This window comes from Pavona decussata, unplaced genomic scaffold, assembly GCF_977016875.1.
Source record: "Pavona decussata unplaced genomic scaffold, jaPavDecu1.1 SCAFFOLD_9, whole genome shotgun sequence".
NCBI classification, from domain to species: domain Eukaryota; kingdom Metazoa; phylum Cnidaria; class Anthozoa; order Scleractinia; family Agariciidae; genus Pavona; species Pavona decussata.
In genome coordinates, this window is record NW_028145432.1 from 1,387,538 (window position 1) to 1,408,941 (window position 21,404).

Sequence of the window (21,404 nt, forward strand, 5' to 3'; positions counted from 1 at the left end):
ACTAAACTAAATAAGATTTTCAGTATCGACTTTATAAATTAAACTGTGTCTCCGTTCCATTTACGATCGTCCTCAGGCTGATCTAATAACGAGAATAACATGTCATTGATATGTTTTTTGAAAGCTTTCTTGGGGAGTTGACAAAGTTCATCGCAAATGGAATTCCAAAGCTTAGCACCGAACCTAGCAAAAGATCCTTGGTTTTGATTCAGTCTCGATGGGTTAATATAAAAATTGTCGGAAGAAGAGAATCTGTTTCATGAGTATGCTTTTGATTAGCCGGCTTTGATGAAGAGATTACTAATGTTAGTGGGAACAGTTAAACATGAGACGTCGAACATTATTGAGGAAACTGTTTCAACGTATAATATATTTAAAAGGAAGATCGATTTTTGAGGAGAAATACATCAACCGAAGGACACGTTTTTGTAGCACGAGGATTTTTTGTAGACGGGATTTGGCAGCAGCCAAACCATAAGACAGATAGGGTAGTATCAAAGTTCCGGTAAATACTTAATAGAGTGGTACTGATAAGGGACGAGGTGCCTAAGACGGGCAATAACTCCAATAATTCTACTTATTTTTAGTGCTACATTGTCAATGCGCTATTTCCAGCTCAAATGAATGTCCAGTAAGACACCTAGATATTTTACATGATTTTTACACTCAAGAGAAGTAAGAAAGTGATTACTATTATCTAACATTTGAATATTGATCGAATAGTCCATCTTACGTTTGTAAGGACGAAAGATAACAAAGTTTGATTTTGTAGCATTTAATGTTAGCTTATTTTCATTGAGCCAATCCGAGACTTTAAGTAGTTCATTATTGACCGTTTCTTCAAGAGATTTAAGACTTTTGTCGGCATACAACAAATTTGTATCATCTGCAAAACGGTAAAACGAAAATTTCGCTGAAGAGTTGTGAAAATCATTAATATAAATTAGGAATAACAATTAAGGACCAAGAACAGAGCCTTGTGGGACACCACATGAGATCTTACTAATGGTGGATAAGTTAGAATCTATTTCAGTCACTTGTGAACGGCCAAGAAGGTACGAAGAAAACCAGTCATTAATGATGCCTCTGATACCATAGTGATTAGGCTTTCTTAGTAAGATTGAATGATTGACGGTATCGAAGGCCTTTCTAAATCTAAAAAGATGCCACAAGTTAATAATTTTAGGTCCAGCGTGTTGAGTGGAATGCTTTCACGAGAGCTATACTGTGACTTAAAAAATGTCGTTTCTGTCAAGAAAGTTTTTCACCCGTTGGTACATCAATTTTTCAAATATTCTATTAAAAATAGACAATAATGAAAAAGACCGACAATTTCCGGGCTCAGTTTCATCGTCACTTTTGTAGACACTAGTAACTTTTGCTTGCTTTAATTGGATGGAAAGACGCCTTCTTGCACAGAGATATTAAAAATGTTGGATAGAGGGCCAGAAATAATGTGTTTAGCACCGGATAAAATATGGATCGGACAAGAGTAGAGACCGTAAGTTTTATTTCTAGGAATAGACAGTATTTCACGTTCAATATCTAATGGAGAGACTGCATCGAAGAAGAAGGAATTTGGATTATTATTGGGTGACAAATACTCAGTAAAACTGCAAGAAGAAGGTGGTACGCGTGACGCTAATTTTTCCCCAACGGAAGAAAATTGTTGAAAATGTTAGAAATCTCAAGGGATCATTTGTTGTGCTGTTGTCATTAAGGCGCTTTAGCAAAAAAATAGCCCGTGATTTTTTTCTTTTTGCCGTTGATAAGGCTATTTATGCCATTCCAGGTGTTCTTCATGTTATTCAAATTGTCACCAAAGAATGCGTGATAATAATTCTTTTTACTCAAAAAAGAGAATTTTTCACTTTGATAGATTTTTTGAGGCCACTGGTTATCCATGGCTTAGAAAACTGCTTTATCTGCTTTATCATCGAAAATGGCTAAGAACTCAGTTTCTATAACGCAAAAAAGTAATACAAGAAAGTGAATAAATATTAAGGCTTGCAGCGAGGAGTAAAAATAATAGAGTAAAATAAAGCTAAATATTATCGTACTTTTAAAACTGAACATTGAAGTTTTAGAATTTCTAGGAATAAGCCAAAAAATATATGTTTACATATCATTCCTCCCTTTTAAGTGTCGCCTCCCGGCGACTACGATAAATAAATGTGTATGAGAACTATTTAAGAAGGTAACAATAATGTAACTTAACAGATTAATGTTTCGTATTCATTTGGATGAGATTCAGAGTTCAAGATAGTTCAAGCGAAGAGAGTTCTTGTTATCTCGACGAGGATTTAGTGAATGTAGATGCAGTACGTTGACTCATCGACGTGTGAATCGGCTTGTTAGCCGACGGCACACATTATCTTGTTTCAGAGTGGATTTTGTTCACTTTACCGATGTTTGACATGTTCACAGCAATTTTAGTGTTTAGCTTCTCTCCTTGTAGTTGCTGTTTATTTGTTATCAACTACAATTCTTTAAATCGGGATCAATCTGTCTTCTTTGGTAGCAATTGAATCCTACTAGTCTTGATCAGCTCCGGCTGATACGCCACTGAAGGTTCATAGGGATGTAGTTGCTGTTATTCATGTTCTCTGCGACAACAGTGAAATAGACTATTGAAGCGGTCACTAAGTGTCTGTGACGATCTTGTTGTTTGTAACAACTGCATCGCGTGTACTGACGCTGGTTAATGAGAAATGCTTGAGCTCGAGTCTTGAGGTGAAGTGAGATCGGGTCAAGGTTTATAGCTAAACTGACGTTTGCATGAAAGCTAATCTAATATAATGGAGATTATGACGAAAGAATCAAACGTTTATGGCTTATCTAACTTCGATGCAGGGGCGTAAAGCGACCATATACGCACGTACGCCCGTGCGTACCTCGAAAATCTAAAAAAAAAAATTATTTATTTATTTGATTTATTTATTTATTTATCTACTTATAGATTTTCTTGCGAAAAGCGACTTATACTCATGCAAGAGTTTTCTCTTATAATTGCTGCTATTTTATGAAAAGAAAACTGTGTGAATATTGCACTATTCATTTTTAAATTAATATGAGAGTTCAAAACCCAGTCATCACAACGGTGATGGTCGAGACACTTGCGTCAACCTGCGCTGCCGAACGCAGTTTTAGCGGCATGAAGAGACTGAAAAGCCCTCTTCGAAGCACTATGAGTGAGGAGAGGCTGTCCTCTTTGGCAATACTCCACATATACAAGCACAAAAATGTGGATATTGACAATCTAGTTTCCGAATTTTTTCGTCGTAAAGGGAGACGCCTCGCCATTTTCCTGTAGCCAGATTTACAGTTGATAATACACAAATCCAATATACACTTATATCAGTAGTATCAAAGGCTGACAAATAAACAACAAAGTAACTGAATAATTAGCGTTTTTTCAAGCTTTGATTTATGACACTTCTCCCTGGAAAAAATGGGAAATAGTATTTCGAGGCCCTAAAAATGAAATTTTCTGGGGAAGCTCGCGCCTTCGGCGCTCGTTTCACTACGCCCTCCCGTGCGTACCTAAACGGAAAACCCACGCTACGCCCCTCCGATGTTCCATCTCAGTCTGGGTCAGTGTATCTTGCATATAGATTTCATCACATTTGCGAGTAATATTCTTCAAAACGAATTAAAACGATCATTTAAACAACTTAACCCAAACCGATAATATAGTCACAGATTATGGCGGTGGCAATTCTTTGTTTAGAGGCTCATGAGACAAATGAAATAGGCTTGTCGGCGACAAGCCCTTAATGAACGCATTTTTCCTTATAAATACACTCTCTAAAAGCTTTGGCAGAACTATTGAAAATGACGATTTTTTGCGCCCATTCCTCTTATTTTCCGTAAATTCTGTTTCAGAGCCACTTGTTTCGACTACAATTTTGTTTTCGTATGGGACCGTTACGGTCTTAAAGTTCATATCGATTTCTGAGGCTGTTACGGCATAGCCTTCCTCAGTTACGCTCTTTTGATCCATGAGAGTCATATTAGCAACGCTCCAAGTTCCTTTTTTACTCTTTTCCGTTGGTGAGAAATTTTCAATCGCAGGATAAATCTTAACCCTTCTAGGTTCCATTTTTGAGGAATTCTCTATCAGTTAGTTTCGGAGGCGGCTTGGTTTCCAAACATTACGCAATTGCAGCAATTGTGGAAACCAGGTTAAACACTTGTTTGCGACTACCGTGTAGAAAAACGATCGCAATGATCCCTGGGCACTGTTTAATGATTGCAGCGATGAGGCAAAAATTATTAGTACCAAAAAGCCATTGGAAAAACCGAACCAAATGCTTGGGATGAACGTGCTATAAATTAGCTTTACGCTCACGCCGGCGTATTCAGGAATGAAGACGTATCTGCTAACAACAGGTCTGACGAACACTCCAGGGCTGAGCTGCTCGAAGCATGGTTTGCGCTAACCATTGGTTAAGAGGTATTAAAACGTATAGGTTGTCATGGTATCTAACCCGGGTTAGCGCTAACCATGCTTCGAGCAACTGGGCCCAGGAGAAGTGAAACCAAAAATTCAACTGAGTAATAGTAAAAAGGGTAGTATCACAGGTTAATTCTCAGAACGCACTCGAGAGAATAATAAACACCAGTAAGAGGGGCAATCAGCAAAAAATTCGGAACGCTCAGGGCCCAGTTGCTCGAAGCATGGTTAGCGCTAACCCGGGTTAAATGCCATGAAAACCTATAGGTTTTAATACCTCTTAACCAATGGTTAGCACTAACCATGCTTCGAGCAACTCAACCCAGAACATCAGTACTGGGCATTCTCAGTCCTTTTGATCAGCAGTGCAGGAGTTCGATTCTTGCCGCTGATCAAAGGATCTAGGTACAAGAATGCTCAATGTCAAAGCAATGCCAAGCTCTCCTCGAACGACATTAAACCCTGCAGAGTACAGAAAAGGGTAAGCAAGCACAAAATATATGCACACGGCTCTAATCGGAGGTGAAGTCAGTAAAACATCCCAAGCATACTGAGAGCCACTAAAAGCTTGTGATGTAAAACTACTTTTCAGCACACAACCAGACATAAACAACAAAGCCAGTACTGAACGTTTTGTGATTTCGTTGTTTTCTCTCAAGTTTCATACATCATCTAATAAATAATGATTTCTAAATGGTGTTGATTTCACCCATAATATTCACTGGTCTATTCTTGTATTTCTTGGAAATTTCTTCAGCAATCTGAAACAAAAATTGATATGACGTTTAATAAAAAATTAAAGTTCTCAAACCGATTTTTTTTTTCCAGCAAATAGGAAAATGAATAAGCAAGTCGCATCCTTTCAAAAGCACTTGAAACAATCTCACTGAAAGGTTCACAAGTAAGCTACTGGGAAGCACTTTCCTAAAATGCTGTTCACTGTGTTATAAATATTGAGGGACGCGGGTGAAATGCTATAGAGCGTTTTCACATGACGTCACGGCGGCCATCTTGGTGTCCCAAAACAAAGAAATGGCGGCCATGTTGGTGTCCCAAACTAAACCTCTGGGAATTGAACTCTATTTTTATGTAAATACTTTCTTTTGTTTCAGTAAACCAATATGGCCGGTAGTCACGTGAATGAAAACACTCTATAGTGACCCTTAAAAAAACTGCTAAGGCCGAATATTGAATAATACGTTCCTATGGTAGAGTTAACTTTGCAATTTAGATTATGCTGTACAAGATTGTTCACACTGCTGAGACTGTAAATAAAATCCTAAAGTACGTGCGACCATGTAAATGAAAGCCCCTTAGCAGTACTTTCCCGTGGTGCTGTTTATTATGCCGTGCAAGAAGGTTCCAACTTTTGAGCCTTTGGGTGAAATCCTGTGTGTGACCGTTTAAATGAAAGCTATTGAGTACTGTTTATTATGCAGTGCTGTTTATTACACTGTACAGTATGTTTTACCTTTTGAGTCAGTGGGTTATATTCGACGGTGTGACAAGGATGTGACAATTACCAAGCACTACTACTTCTAACTTTCAAGAGACTTTGGATACCAAACATGTCTATGACTAACCAGACTGTAGAGCTCTCACCTGTCCTTGCAACTCTTTTGTCTTCGACCTGATAACCTCCAGCTTTGGTTCCAGGTCCATCTGTTCCTTAGAGGCTGCTTGTCGTTTCTCAGCCATTAACTTGCTGGAAGACACCATCTTCTCGGAAACTTTCAGTTTTTGCTGCAGGGAATCTGCTAAGCGGTCTAAGTATCTGTAAGACGAAATGAAAAACATTTGATTTTTTCCCACCAGGGAGTCAGTACTCATCTACAGTTGATTACTGATTCCCCGTTCTCCTGACTATGCCCCTTCCATACAACATGAGGACACTGTCTACCTGCGCTAATTTAAAGAAACAAATACGGCTTAGCCACACTTAATATTATTTTTAATTTGCTACCCGTCTGTCGGTGCAAGTTTCCTTGTATCCCTAATCACTGTGTTGGATTTTCAAGTAAACGTATGGCGTCACCGAAATTGCATGTACCTATACAGTTCAAATCCATGAATGTTTCGTACCAATGAAATGTTTTGGGTTTAAGGCAAAGATTGCACGTTTGTCTGTAGTGGCAACTGTACACACGTCGCGCACGCCTTTGACCACTTCGAACATGAATATAATTACACTCTACGATATCTCCAAATATGTTCTTCCAGCCGCTACCCATCCGTAATGTTAAGCTTATATTCAGGTTAATACCTGGGAGAAGTCTTGAGTAAAAATAGATTGTGCATCTTCATTGAGCTGAGTGTTGTAAGGACGTTAGTAACAGCAGACTCCATGGCTTGTACGGACTCTATAGACTGCATCTGTATCAACTGAGGAGCCGACTGAAACTGAATTGAACCATCAGATCATGTCACGGAACCATAACAAGACAAGAATTTGAAAACTCCTGCTGACAAATACAAGTTGGAGTGTGTAAACACGTGAACAACACAACTGTTGTCAAGAATCACTCTCTTCTCTTGCAAACGTTTTCCATTTCATATGTAGGTGACATTAACCAGACTGTTTATAGCTATAATTGTAGGTGCTTCCTCCCTCTCCCCCGCAAAGGCCTCTTTCGCGCTCTCGAGGAGACAAAATAAAGACTGTGAAATAATGATGAGCCAGAGGAATTAGCGGAGACAAATAAGGGACCTGGAGAGAGTAAAATAATGAGGAGCACGGGGGACGATGGGAAGGGAGAAGAAAGAAAGGAGGCCTCAGGCTCCCTTTTTCTCGCTCTTCCCGTCGACCCCGCGCTTCCGAATTTTCGCTCCTTCTTTATGAAGGAGTCTCTGCGGAGGAGAGAGAGTTAGACATGTAACGCCTTATCTGTCTTATTCACGGCCGTTTAAAGCACTTGCTATTAAATTTGCCGTTTCAGAGATCATCAATAGTTAACAATGCCCAGGACTTGTTGACGATGCAAAGATCTTCTACATAATGTAACTGAAACCACAACAAAGGTTGAGCTGAAACAACCAACATGTAAGTTACCTGATTAGCTGACAGGACATCAGACTCGCTCTTCATTTCCACCAATCTTTGACGGAGAAATCCCTGAAGCTGATGAAGACAAGATTCAATAAAACCACAAGATAAAAAAGAAACAAGTACCTATCATTTCTTGTTTTCACCTTTAAAATCATTGTACTTATTTATAAATTACGGGTTCATCTTTTAGAATGAGATATTTATTGTAAAATATATTATATATGTATTATCATGTAAAACGTATTGTCTTAATAGTTTGTACTTGTCATTTTCTTGTGTTCGTCTTGTTCCGCCTCGACTAGCTGTAGCTATTTGCGGGGAAAGCAAGGTTGGTTGATTGACTGACTAAAAGAGCTTTGGTTATTAAACTGATTATAACTCGCTGCCTTAGTTTTAAGTTTACTGAGTTCTGCCACAGACGAAAATCGTTCAATTCTGATCATGTTAAAGTATGCAAATCTTATTCCACGAACTTAGGAACTGCTTTTGCCTTTCCAAAAAGTACCTGATGGCATTTTTCTTTTAAAAGACGACATTTTTATCCCTACTAAAAACACTGAACAGGCATTTATTTTCGCACGTTTCTAAAATCCAAGGTTACGTTTTACCAAAGAAATTTAGTCTTTTATCCGACAATGAAATCAGAACATCTAAAGACATTATTACGTTCCCAAGAGAGAAACGTATCTTAAGCATCGAAAAGATCCCTCCGAGGAACTCGTTGGTTTCTGTTTGATGCGCTTAAATAGATGCTACTGGGGCTATGTCGTTGCATGGGATTTTCACTTTTTTGGTCAAAACTCTGCTGAAATTAAAACTACATGTAAGTACGTTTTCTCAAAACAAAATATGCTCCCAAAAGACCAAGAGAAAGGTATAGAGTGATTTTCTCAAAGGGACACTGGAACAATCCATAATCGGTTTTAAGCGATTCTCCAGAGACGCAAGGGAAAACTTGAAAAAAATTGGCCAATTTTTTCACCACCTCCATCCTGGCAATCCGTAATCAAAGCAACTTGTTTCAGCTTCAGAAAACTAGTAAAATAATTTCAAACAAAATCGAACCACTATTTTGGGGTCTTCGTTTGATTCCAATACGTCTTACTGCTTTTTAAAGCTATAAAATAGCTCGATTTCCAGTCAGTGGAAGAAACTTTCTTTGTGGTCTCGATAGACTGACAGCATTCTTACAGAGTAGAATTAGTAAGACAGGGTATTCTATTCACAGTCACCTCTAGCAGTTCATCAATCAACAGGTTCCTTGTTTGAATGGTATCCATTAATGTCTCTGCCTCCGGGCCACTGATAACACCAGGGTCTACAAAATTAAGAAAACAGCTGAGTAACCTGGAAATCAGAAGCTTTGTCTCCTGCGGTACACGATCTAACCAGTTGTTTCACTAATGTTTTAATATGAACGTGTCTCTTTTCTTACAGGATTTCTCATTAGGATTGACGATTAACAAGCAAATTTAGGCCGCCAAGGTATACGGCTTGATGATGTCGGTGGCACATGTCGAGCGCCTATAGTCTTGTAATGCAAAAGTCGTGGGTTGGATGATGTTTTCCAGTCAAACTTTTTGGTATACTTTACTGGTAACTGGAGAAGTTTCGCTAAGAAAATTGAAACCCATCCTCGGAGACCAAAGGACATATAGTTGGGGCGAGAAAATGTAGAAATGGGCAGGAAAAAATTTGCCTTTTCTTCACCGATTTTTTCCCGCTGATTTCAGTCGACTCCCCCACTCTCCCCCTCCACACACACACACACCACTAACTTCCCCTAGGTCTCCGAAGAATAACAGATACCAAAATCCAACAGTTAAATGAATTTTCAACCTCAGAGTCTGCGCGTTATTCGGCCCGGAAAATAAGCACCAATCGCTTTATAGCTAAACATCATATGTAGAGCTCGGAAGGCATAAAGGACAATTACCTTGTCCAGACTCTTCAACTGTTATTCCAACGCTGTCTAGTGTGTTTTCTTTATCAGTCGTACCATCATCTCCCCAATCAATCACACCTTCTTCAGTGGTCGTCTCTGCTCCTTCACCCCAGTCTATCCCCTCTGAGGTCTCCTCACCCCCCTCTCCCCAGTCAATATTGTCAGCATTGCTGTCGGAAACGGGTTCAATGCCCCAGTCTATCTGTTGAGAACAAGCTTAGAATTATATTTCTTTTCAATTAATGCACATTGCAGAAAGCGAAAGAACCCGACATGTGCTAAGCACATTTTAAAACTTCAAAAGACAGCTCTCTTATATGTTAGCATAACCCAGTGAACAACTATTAATAATAATAATAATAATAATAATAATAATAATAATAATAATAATAATAATAATGGTTTATTAACAGATCCACTGGGTGGCTCTTCCCTGTTAAAATACAATAATTACAATTACAAAATAAATCAAATTAAATTAAATTAAGTTATTTACAAATTATAAAGCGGAAACAGGATTGACGGAAAACAATTACAGTAAAAAACTAACTAATGGCTTTCGAAATGTGATTGGCTACATAAGAGAGCTCTAATTAAACAATAGAGTGCTTCTGTTGAGTGGCTATCGGCTGATGGCTCCACCGTGGAAATTAGCTGTTTTTAAAACAAACATTAGGCCCGGGAAGCGAAGCTTCAAGGGCTTACACAGCTGTTTCGACAAAGGTTGTTCTAAAAAGGCATAAAAGCGTAAGCGACAATGCCGAAAGGTAGTCTGGGAAATACCCAATAAATTTCAATAAAAGCTCAGAATCCATATTACCCGCCATGTCAAGTCTTCGCTGTACCTTTCGGCATTGTCGCGTACTCTTTTACGTTTCTTTGGACAACCTTTGTCGAAACAGCTGTATGCTAGTTTTAAGAACATCAGTTCAGTCTTGAACGGGATTTGAACCCATGACCTACGCGATACCGGTGCAGCACTCAATCAGTCAGAAGGTGAGGAGAATTAAAAACTTCTCTTCATTGCCTTCCATGTTCATTACTGCCTCCTTTCGACGAAAACACAGACCCAGCGTTTGCTTGAACTCGGAAATTCTTAATACATACGCGACTGGATTCAACAAAGAGTTGGAAATGGAAAAGTTTAACAGCACAGCAAACTCATAAACTACAGGAGATATTTTAAAAGACCTCAAGGACAGAGAGAGTTCATTATGATGATGGTAAGCCAGGACAGCAAAGCAATAATCGAGACGAACAGCAAGGTTCTTGTCAAGCGTTGATCGGCTTTGCAAGGCTTGATTTTGTTGTTGTGAAGCTATACCGCCGTTTTGAAACTTTCTCCAAATTACGACGTTACAGCCGCAAACGAGGAGCAAATCTTTATTAACTTCAAAAGAATTACAATATTACAAGCATACAAATGAATATTGATGGTAGTACAAGTTCATTTGACAGTATTTTCTACAAAAGTTATTACAACATATGGATTTGCGTTATAAACTACACACATCGCACGGCACATAAAACTAGAAAGACACAGAGATATTATTATAATAAAATAAGGCACAGTGACCATAAGACATACAGCAAAAGTTAATTCTAGTGAAGATTGATTAGAATTATAGTCAGCACTCGCCAAAACACACAAAAACAAAACACCATGAAACGCAGATGACAACACGTATTACTTACGCTAACACGTAAGACCGTATAGTTTCTAGGCTTAATGCAGAGGAAGAGCATGTTGGTATTTTCAAAACGGAAAAGAAGAGAAAGAAAGAAAAAGGAAGTTAGGCCAAGCCTTCAATGCTGACTGGCTGACTGACTGACTGACTGACTGACTGACTGACTGACTGACTGACTGACTGACTGACTGACTGACTGACTGACTGACTGACTGACTGACTGACTGACTGACTGACTGAAGCCGGGGAGTGCGACAACCGATTCTTGAACCACTTCCCCGACAGAGGTCCTGCATCTGAAAAAAATCTTGCGGGGAGGCCAAATGGGCACCAGAAAAACATAATGATTGCCTTCTCCATCAAACGCGATTAGCTGTTTATCAGGCGTACAAGGTAAGTTTTTGGCCATGGGAAGCTGCCTTGATACTTTTCGTGCAACACATTAGTCATTAGTCATATCCTAGCCGCTCACCTCTCCATCATTGTGTTCATTTTCTGCACTTGAGAGCTCTGGTCCTTTGACTGGAACAACAACCTACATGAGCAGTAACAAAAAGAACAAAACCAGTATATCTGTGCCACATCACAGATGAGAAGGGTGATGAAGAGCGTGTCCAAAAACACAGGTATGCCACGGAAAATATGGAGCTAGCTGCACTTTGCAAGGAAAAGAACAGACCCACAAGGGAGCAACAGAAATCAAAACTTCCAGATCACGCTTAGAAAATAAAGCAGTCATCTTATGTGAAATCGACTTTCATAAATTTTTCTTGGTGTTACAAAATCAAATTTCTACATGAATATTTTACAAAATTCCCATCGCTCTCTTAAAAAAATATTACAATAGCAGGGTACTACACAACAGTACTTAAAACAATCATACCGATGGAACCTTCCCAGTCTTCCACTGATAAACTGTGCTGTTTCCATGCTCTTGGATGTGTCTTATGAGTGGGGTGGTCACTTGTGAAGTTTCTTTATTACTATTGTAACTGAGGGCAAAAAACAGTTGGGTTACACTGGTGAATAAAAAGAAAGGTTATTTTAAAGCTGCCGATTAGAAGCAAGTCACCTGGTTATATGCTTCTGGTTGCATTCATGTCCGTTTCTAAACTGGACTTCCCAACAGATCGCATCACATCCATTTGTTATTGTTTAGTGGTAGTTTTTTTTTTTTTAACAAACTGGCCTGGTACTGAGCGTTTCTTAATGTTGTAAAGTTTTTAACATTTTAGCTTTCAAATTATTGAAAAACGAATTTCAGGTAATGAACACTGTCCATATCGAAGGGTAAGCAATTTGCACTCTGACTCTTTGTTTAACTATTTCATGGTCTACTTCGATATGAGTTCCTCGCCTGTTTGTCTTTCGGCCGAACCATATCGTTTTCTACTTTTCTGTTCCAGTAAAGAAAGTTGAACAGTTCATACTTTGTCTGTTCTATTTTGTAATGGTCACTCGCTCCATCTCCTTTTTGTCTGTACCATTTGAAATTCTTGTATTTTTGGTGGTAACGGCCGTCCACAGTCTACATTCAAAGAGTTAGCCTGGTGAAGCTGAATCGGTGATGGGAAGTATGAGTGGTTTCTTTTGTTATCGGTTTCCATTCACACAAAAGGAATCAACCAAGTTCAGTTGCTCGAATTCTTGGGGCAAAAAATAAACACGATTCTTACATGATAACTAATCTGTATTCTAATTAAATTAAAACTGACTGGAAGAAATTTGAATTTTCAGGCTAAAAATCCACTAAGAATAGCTTTCGATCACACCCTTCAATTACAGTGTAGGAGCAAAGCTTTCTCTCATAGAGGATCATGTCAAAAGTGAGATGCACTATGTACACGACTTCTGCTGGTTGAATGTTTTGGTAAATTGTTCCTTATATGCAATCCTCCCACATTCCCACTCAAAACCCACTAGGTACAGAAGGTATATTATGCTCAGAAATGATCGTAAACTTTTTGCCAACAAAAAAGTTTGAAGCTTAAAATCAATGTTTAACTACGTGCTTCACATGATTACTACACCTTGCCACTAAAATGTGAAGCACAATCACTAAATCATAAATACTCCAGTCAGGATATGACCACACACACGCAGGACCCTGGCAAATAATCTCCCTCAGTACAGGTCCCCTGTAGCTCAGTGCTTAGGACCACTTAGCTATAAAGCACCCACTGGTTCGCAGTTAAAGTCATGGGTTTGGCCCCCAAAGGTGACCCATAACAAGGTCAACCCTACATGTCTCCAATAAACCTGTTTAAAAGCTCTACTCAGACCGCATGCCTTTTAATTTCTTTCTAGTGAAACAATAGGGCCATTTACTGTATACAGGAGAAAGTAAGACGCGTCCTATTTTTTCCTGTATAAATGGCCTCAATGATGATATGTTGAATGCCAATGCAAAGAAGAAACAGGCTCATAGTCACAATTAAGAGTTGTTACAAAAAAAAAAATGAATAAAGCATGTACTGTACAAACCTGGGGACCAAAAAGTTCACAAAAGTCTCGTAAAAATGTGTTGCATTTTTCAGATTGCAGATTGCTCCAGCAATGCTCTTGTAGATTTCAGGTAACTCATCCAGAAGGCTGAGAAGCTCAGATTTAACATTCTCTCCCTGATAAAATAAATGCCAATAATTAAAATGCAAGATTTATCAGTTGAGAGTCGCCACAAAGTAGCCAAAATGTTCTTTAATTATGTTTTCACTTGAACACAAAAAGGTGTTAGGGTTTAACTGATCAGCAAACATTACTTAATATTTAGTGCCCTGTTCACACCAAAGCTAAAACTTGTTTACACCGTTTACACTGTAGTTTAACACAGTCAAGACTTAGGTCAGGTTGTCAAAACATCAGTCAATGTCACCACAAACAGTCCTTCTCAGGACTACACACCCAGATGATCACAATTTACATACATGACTTTGGTAAACAATAACTAAAGTTTGAGAGCATTTTTCACTACAGAAAGTTAGCCATAGTGAAAACTTCTGAGTGGCAAATTCATTTCTAACCAATTCACCAACTAACCTTCAAGCTTCATGCCAGTCCTGGATTATACAGTATACTGGGATTAGCTGATTATATATATTCAGTGCATTGAAATAATTTATAAATGTAGACACCTTAACATTAAATGTTAAGGTGTCTACAGGTATAAAATGTTGTAAACAGGGCTGTCCTAACTTTGTTTGTCTTTCATTAATTGATGGTAGAGTTATATTTCTTGTGGAAGAAGATGAAGAAAAATATAATGGTCACTGACACATGATGAATGCCGCTTGTGGCTGTGAAACAATTCAAAGAAGACTGTTTTATAAAAATGATGAGTTAACAGGGATGGTCAGCAACATGTGTGGTGGACCATAGTGATTGAACTGTAACGCATTTCATACAGACTGTAGTACCCTCACCTTAATACTCATTTGCTTACAAATACTTAGGTACTTTTCTTTGAATGATCCCGCATTGGAGGAGTATTCACTCTCCTTTCTTGTGCATTCCTGAAATGTACATTGAGATAACAACTATTAAGTAAATACTAGAGAGATTTAGAATTAGATTTATGCCAAGCAGCAAACAGCAGATGATGACCGAGTTACCATGTTTACACTGTACCTTGTATTTGGCACTCATGGTTTCCAGTTTCTCAGTAAAATTGAGTAGTTTTGGGTTAACCCCACAGGCCAGAATCATTTTGCACTATTCTCATCTATATGCACTTAATTTTTTCAATAAAACACAAACGTCAATCTCACATTTGCCATTTGACACGATTCTAAATCAACTCTCTATTATGTTAATCAAATATATCACCACTTTTATTATTATAATTAGTGGCCACCCATTATTTATCTATCAGAGTATAATTGAGGTTACGGAAAGAGATATTTCCAGAGTATAATTGAGGTTACACAAAGAGATATTTCCAAAGTTCTCAAACTATTTTTTTTTTTTTTTAATTAAATGATCAATGGAAATCATTCTAATGGCATGGAAAGAGCATTTTGTATTCAGTTTGTATATTTACAATATCTGTCAACAATGAGCATGAAAACACAAGATGAGACAATTTAAAACAACAATAAACACACTATATATATCTTACCCTTTGTGTTTGTTGACACTTTCCTATTTGTCGCTTTAATGAGGGAATCTCATAGTTGACATTCCTTATTAAAAGATGTGCTGCCTCAGCTGCCAAAAACATAAATTTTATTGAAAACAGCTGAAACTTAACAATTTAACATTATCTTGAGCTCCAGTATAGAAGCAGTGGATTCACTTATAAAGTAGGACCCATTGATTGTCATTTGATACATGAAGTGTCATACACTGTATAATCATGTTAATGTATTATATTAAAGGGTTTTACTCAAGACCATCATTAGTGACTTTTTTTTTGCCCTGAAAACTAAATTGCTCCAGACAGGCTCTTATTTAATCGACACAGAGACCAGTAATTATGTAAGAAACTTAGTTGTACTTTTAGCATTTGGGCAAACTGCTTACCGTAATAAACAAGAAAATACAGACTGCAGTTTACGGTGTATTACTTTTCTTTAAAACACAAGTGACCTACACAAAATAGGTGCCAAATTATACCTGAGCAATTTCTTTGGTTTACAACCACAAATACTTCATTTGAGTTGGTTCAGTCTCACACATACAAAAGAAATCAGCCAAGCCTCTGTTCTTCCTTTGGGTAGGTACCTTGTATTTTAAAGAAAAGTTATAAGGTCATTCCCCAGAAATAAAAGCCACACAAGATTCTGTTCATATAATTTTCACCAAGTTCATATAATTTTCACCAAGTTACTAATCTTAAAAAATACAGTCAACTCCCGATAACTGGAACCTTCAAGGGAAATTGAAAAAAGTTCAAGTTATCTGGAGTTCCAGTTATCAAGGGTAAAATTATATAGAAAATGACCTAAAGGGAAAGGAAAATTGGTTCGAGTTAGCAGGAGGTTCGAGTTAGCGAGGGTTCAAGTTATCGGGAGTCGACTGTTTAAAACCAAAAATGTTAATTTGCTCCAAAACTGAAATAAAAAGAGGGAGTCACCATGCTTGTTCTTTAGAAATGAAGCATTGAAATAATTTATGGTAATAAATTTATTTATGGATTTTTGATCAAAAAGGACTATAATAGAACATTTGCCAAAAACAGGAATTATTTTCTAAAGAGAATAGTTAACAGCTCATTTCATAGAATATTTGCACAGTGCATAAATTATTTTCAATGTGAAATCTGTTTGAAAACTATTTCTGACCAGTACCACTGATATAATCAACAAAATAATATAATTCGTTACCTCTGAAGGTAGGCCAAAATGTCCATTGGCTAGACTTAGGCACGAAATTTTGATATTTCTAAACATAGGATTTTCACGGTATTGTGGTTAGAAACCTGAAAACAGAAAATGGGGTCACCAGATTGGTTTTGCAGATATTTTCACAAATCAGTAGTAAATTGAGCTTCAAAACTGGTTTCTCTGGGAAGGGACTGGGGTGAGTCTTACAAAAAACACCTTAATTTCCACGCAAAATGCAAATTAAGAATATTGTTGTCAGATGCAAGTAAGATAATTTGTGAGTAATATTCAGTAGTTAACTAGAAATGAACATAAAATTGTTATTGCTGCCATTGTGCGCAGTAGAGTTGCGCACTACAAAACAGGAATAACCTTAAACTACATGTATTTCTTGTTTATTTAACATTTTCCTCAAAAACTAAACACACATAATAACCATGCTTTTACATTGATAGCTTGTTTCTGTGCCAAAAAAACTTATCTGGAGCAATTTTGAATTCAAGGCAAAACAGTCACACACGATACTCTTGCACAAAACCCTTCAATTATCCATGTGTGAAGATCAGAGTGATCAGTGTATGACTGGTTATCCTGGTAGGGTTCCTACCCATTCTCAACAACAATTTTCCAGGGCCCAGTTGTTCAAAAGGCGATTAACGCTAATCCCCGATTAAAAGTTAACCGAGGTTTGTATCTCGCCCAAAAGGCCGATTTTTAGCTAAAGGTAAAGAAAAGTCTAAGTCAAAACTGAAGGGCAAAAATCGTTTGGAAAAATACTTATTAATTATTAATTGACCTCGGATCAAACTTCACGTTAACCCAGGATTAGCTTAATCAGGCTTTGAACAACTGGGCCTAGATCTTATCCACCACTTTTCTAAAGTAACAAAAAAATGTACATCATACATAAGCTGAAATACAGTCCCAAAGGAAATGCCTCCATAAAACTAGACTGTATAGCATATGTGCATAATTTAATCAGTCAATTGAATGCAAAATCATTATATAGTGTATTTCAAATCAAAGGTTTACAGTTAGTAGCTGATCTGTCTTAGCATGGGGCTTTTGCTATTAAATACAGATCATCCTTATGGTTCTTTCAATTATTTGTCATCCTTTCTTTTTATTCCTATTGTGCCATTAAATTGAAAATATAAAATAAATAAATAAATAAAATAAAGGGGGCTAATAATGAACCACTCTCTTACAGTAATGAATAATTAACAGGGGTAACAGGGAGATTAAAAAAATGCACTGTCAGTGCATAACAGCCAGATCAAGGTTCCTCTTCTAGGTATGATTACATCCAATCTCGCTGTGGATACCAAGACACTGAAAGCAAACACATTATTGTCAGCCAATTCACAAAACTCTCCTAAAGATAATTACCTAGATTCACATTATTCTTTTCATACAGCTTCACAATTTCGAGCCAATCCTGAAAGAAAAATAGAGTGGAAGAGTTGGCAAATTATGTGATGTAAAGTTTGCTCCATTTGATTTAAACCAAGACCAGTTTGCTATGAAACCTGATTAAGTCACTGTAGTTGTTAATATTATACCTGCCAACTCTCATGCATTATGCGCGAGTCTCACGCCATCGATTTCCCGCATCAAGGACAATTTCTCACACAAAATTCAATTCAATTTCAATTTCCCCAAAACAGGCACTTAATGTTGACTTTATGTCCTAACTGTATCACAACACACTCCTTATAATAAATCACAAAAGCTTTCAAACGTCTACAATCTGCTTGAATCGGAATATTCAAAGGTCGTCGGAACATCTTTGGACATTTTCAGCAATATTTGGAAGTCTTGGGAAAATCGTAGGTACAGTAATCTTCGGAAGTGGCTGGGACATTTTCAGAAATCCCGGTCATGATGAGACAAAAATCAAACGCATTTGACAATGATAAAATTAATTTTTGGCTTGCATCCTGAATAAGCTGAATTTTTTTAACACCTTGAAACATGACTGTTACAACAATAAAATGTTTTGATAAAAAAGGATAAGATCTTTGTCAGATAACCACTTTCTAAAGGCCTGCAATTGTTCAAAAAAGAATACTGACATTGTATATTATAGAGAGAGGCTACCACTGACAGTATTTTTCTGGCACTTAATTCAGAACTACATTATAATTGTACTTTGGAGTCATTTTGATTGTGTTGGAAGGTGGAACAATAAAAAATTAAATTTGGTTGGTCAGTGGTATCAATAGGTTAGTGGATTTATAGTTCAATTTCCATACATCAGAAATAGCCCAGGTTTTACACTGAAGTACAATGTACATTTGAACAACACAAACCTTCATTCTTTGAGATGAGTAACCACCGAAGATGTTTTTTGTTGCAGATTCTGATACTTTGAGTAGCTCTACAATTCTGATACAGTGAAAGTAGTTTATGTCTGACAAAAAAAGAAAACAACTGTTACATCACTGCACTAGCTAGAGTCTCAAACACACTGCTTGCATCTACATAAATATTATGTACACTGTGTATCTGTGAGATGGAAAATACACTTCCAACTGAGATCAAACTTAACAAGTTATTCTTTATTGTTTAAATTAAGTTTCAATTAATTTGTTCCTGTGCTAAATTTGATTTGATCCGGGTAATAAAACAATACAACTACAGTGTAGCTGTAAAACTAAACATGTATTCAGGATTTCACAAAAACAGTGACAAAACTCACATGTTCCAGAAAGAAGCTGAGAGATTTCATCCACAGGTGGCATGTCCTGGATTGCTGTATTGATTTTCTCCCTGATCTCCAAAACTGCTGCTTGCCATTTTACATCACAGTGTCGTCTGTCCAAAAGCCAGTCTGTAATTTAGCAACAAAATTCATTTACCAGTGATAATTCTGATACATGTTCTGATACGTGTAACAGCCACTTGCAACATAAATTTTGCAGTGATAAACTAACTCATATCTTGGAGGTTAACCCCTTCACTGCCAGCCCCAAAGTATTGCCCAGTGCCACGGGAGAGTTAATTATTTATGTGGTAATTTGACAAATGGCAGAAAAACAAAAATAATGCTAAAACCTGGAGATATAACAAAAAGCAAGTACACATGGTTTGAAAGTGCAATTGAAATATTTACTTAGAGCTCATTTTGACAATGTTACCTTCACATTTGATGCCAGAAACAAAAATTGGACAGGATACATGTACATTGCTTCAAAAAGCACGACACGATCGCTCAGTCTTCTTCATTCTTAAGCATCAAGGATCTTAAACTTCACCATTTTTTCATGATCTTAAGAAGATCTTTTTATTTCTGACTCACCTCCCTATGGTATCATTTAATGAAAAGTAGATCTCATATTCAATAATGATAACATGCAGTAACGTGATGCCCTTTAATAACCCAGCTGCGAAGGCCTTTTTTATAAGATTACAAATGTTTGGTTTTATCGATCAACTGAGTTCATACAATAACTATAACACGACGTGGCTACTGCAAAAATACAAAAGCTGATGTTTCAAGCACTAGCTCTTTGTCATCTACCATAAGTTATATCTACTCTGGCAATATTTTTTATGCTCCAAACATCAGCTTTCCTATTTGTTTACTATGGTCAATTTACCTTACATGTATCCACTCAGTTGATAACAAGAAACATTTGTTTTTGTTTAAAACTTTTACCTTTTTCCCTCTTTTTGCAAATAGGGTCACATTTTTGTCTCTAAAATATAACCCACAACATTACTACCAAAAAAAATTGTTTGATGCTTAGTACATAGGAGACTTAAGTAAATGCATCAATGACCATTAAGCTTAAAAAAATTAAAGTAATCTATGTCCTCCAAAAAAGTTACAAAAGATAGAAGTTGTGGCCTCAGAACAATGCGATGGTTGATTTTGTTCTCACCCCGTACACATATACAATGATTTTATTTAAACCACAAAGTATTGTTACAATCATCATCATAATCATCATTTTAAAGAGTACCACACAGGGTTAATGTCTTCGAGGAAACATAAGAAAACTAACATTACAAAATAAATCAATATTAATTAAAAGTTTATCATTAAATTTATACTAATTACAAAAATTTCTTGTGATTAAAACGAAGTAGTAATCGGAAGGTCTTAGGTTCGACTCCTGATAGGAGCACTCGGATTAATTCCTTTTTTCCGAGTATGCCTGTGTCACTTTCTAGAATAATTCATCTTATTAAAAACTGAATCATTGTATAATGCAATTCGAGGGATTTGATTGGCTTAACGGCCATGGTATATGAGCCATTATACCATGCCGGAGAAATGGCGACCATTAAATTGTCTGCTGGTTATTCTTGCACAGCGAAATCAGTAAGATCTAGCAATATTTCTTGATTGTTTTTAATAAAACAATTATTCCACTTGCGCTTGTTGGATATGAGATGGTTATAGCCAACTCGGCGCTACGCACCTCGTTGGCTATCTACCATCTCATATCCAACGCGCGCTCGTGGAATAATTGTTAAATATATCATTCTCATTCATTCACCAGGCTGGAAATATACCATTCACATTTAAGCTTATTTCATAAAACGAAGTAGTTTCTCAGTAAATTTTGATTTTTTTTTCACAGCTATATGAAACATTATTGTTCAACAGAATGACGGTTAGTCGTGTAAAAATCGGATCAAGACAACATTACATTACATTTGATATTTTCTAAGGTAAACTTAAGTGAAGTTCCTTACCCAGAAGTTTGTTGTAATAAATATCAATTGGAAGTAATTCAGCTTCTCTAGTATTCCCCACAGAGTCATCTTGTTTCTTTTACAGTGAGAAAATACAACAGAAGTTAATACATTACACGGATTAAATACATTTAGCTTCAAAAGAAACCTACAAACCTGCATTTTCACGAGATTTTGGTGTACACGTCTTATTTTTAAATACCGCTGCTAAAAGAATAAGAGAGATCCAAGGAAAAATGCG

At 37.0% G+C, this 21,404-nt stretch overlaps 2 protein-coding genes across 2 annotated transcripts in view; one reads left to right on the forward strand and one right to left on the reverse strand.

Annotated features, from left to right (window-relative positions):
* LOC146488443 (retinal homeobox protein Rax-like) overlaps positions 1 to 21,404 on the forward strand; it is a 205,067-nt gene that overhangs the window by 168,070 nt on the left and 15,593 nt on the right. The window lies entirely within an intron of this gene.
* LOC146488465 (CDK5 regulatory subunit-associated protein 3-like) lies at positions 5,082 to 21,390 on the reverse strand. The gene is made up of 16 exons (XM_085117845.1): positions 21,320 to 21,390; positions 21,164 to 21,239; positions 19,158 to 19,289; positions 18,769 to 18,869; positions 17,846 to 17,894; positions 15,250 to 15,338; positions 14,555 to 14,644; positions 13,620 to 13,756; positions 12,019 to 12,127; positions 11,608 to 11,670; positions 9,439 to 9,649; positions 8,735 to 8,820; positions 7,506 to 7,574; positions 6,720 to 6,856; positions 6,059 to 6,230; positions 5,082 to 5,217 (listed from the first exon to the last, which is right to left on the reverse strand). Exons 1-16 carry the CDS (start codon positions 21,323 to 21,325, stop codon positions 5,146 to 5,148), a joined length of 1,599 nt encoding a protein of 532 aa, XP_084973971.1. The 5' UTR covers positions 21,326 to 21,390; the 3' UTR covers positions 5,082 to 5,145.

What these genes read in the sequence shown, in the direction of transcription:
- LOC146488465 (XM_085117845.1), bottom strand. An exon ending in TCAGCTTCTTTCTGGAACAT is followed by an intron (nt 18,870 to 19,157) that starts GTGAGTTTTGTC and finishes TTTTTTTGTCAG; the next exon opens with ACATAAACTACTTTCACTGT. An exon ending in ACTCATCTCAAAGAATGAAG is followed by an intron (nt 17,895 to 18,768) that starts GTTTGTGTTGTT and finishes TTTTTCTTTCAG; the next exon opens with GATTGGCTCGAAATTGTGAA.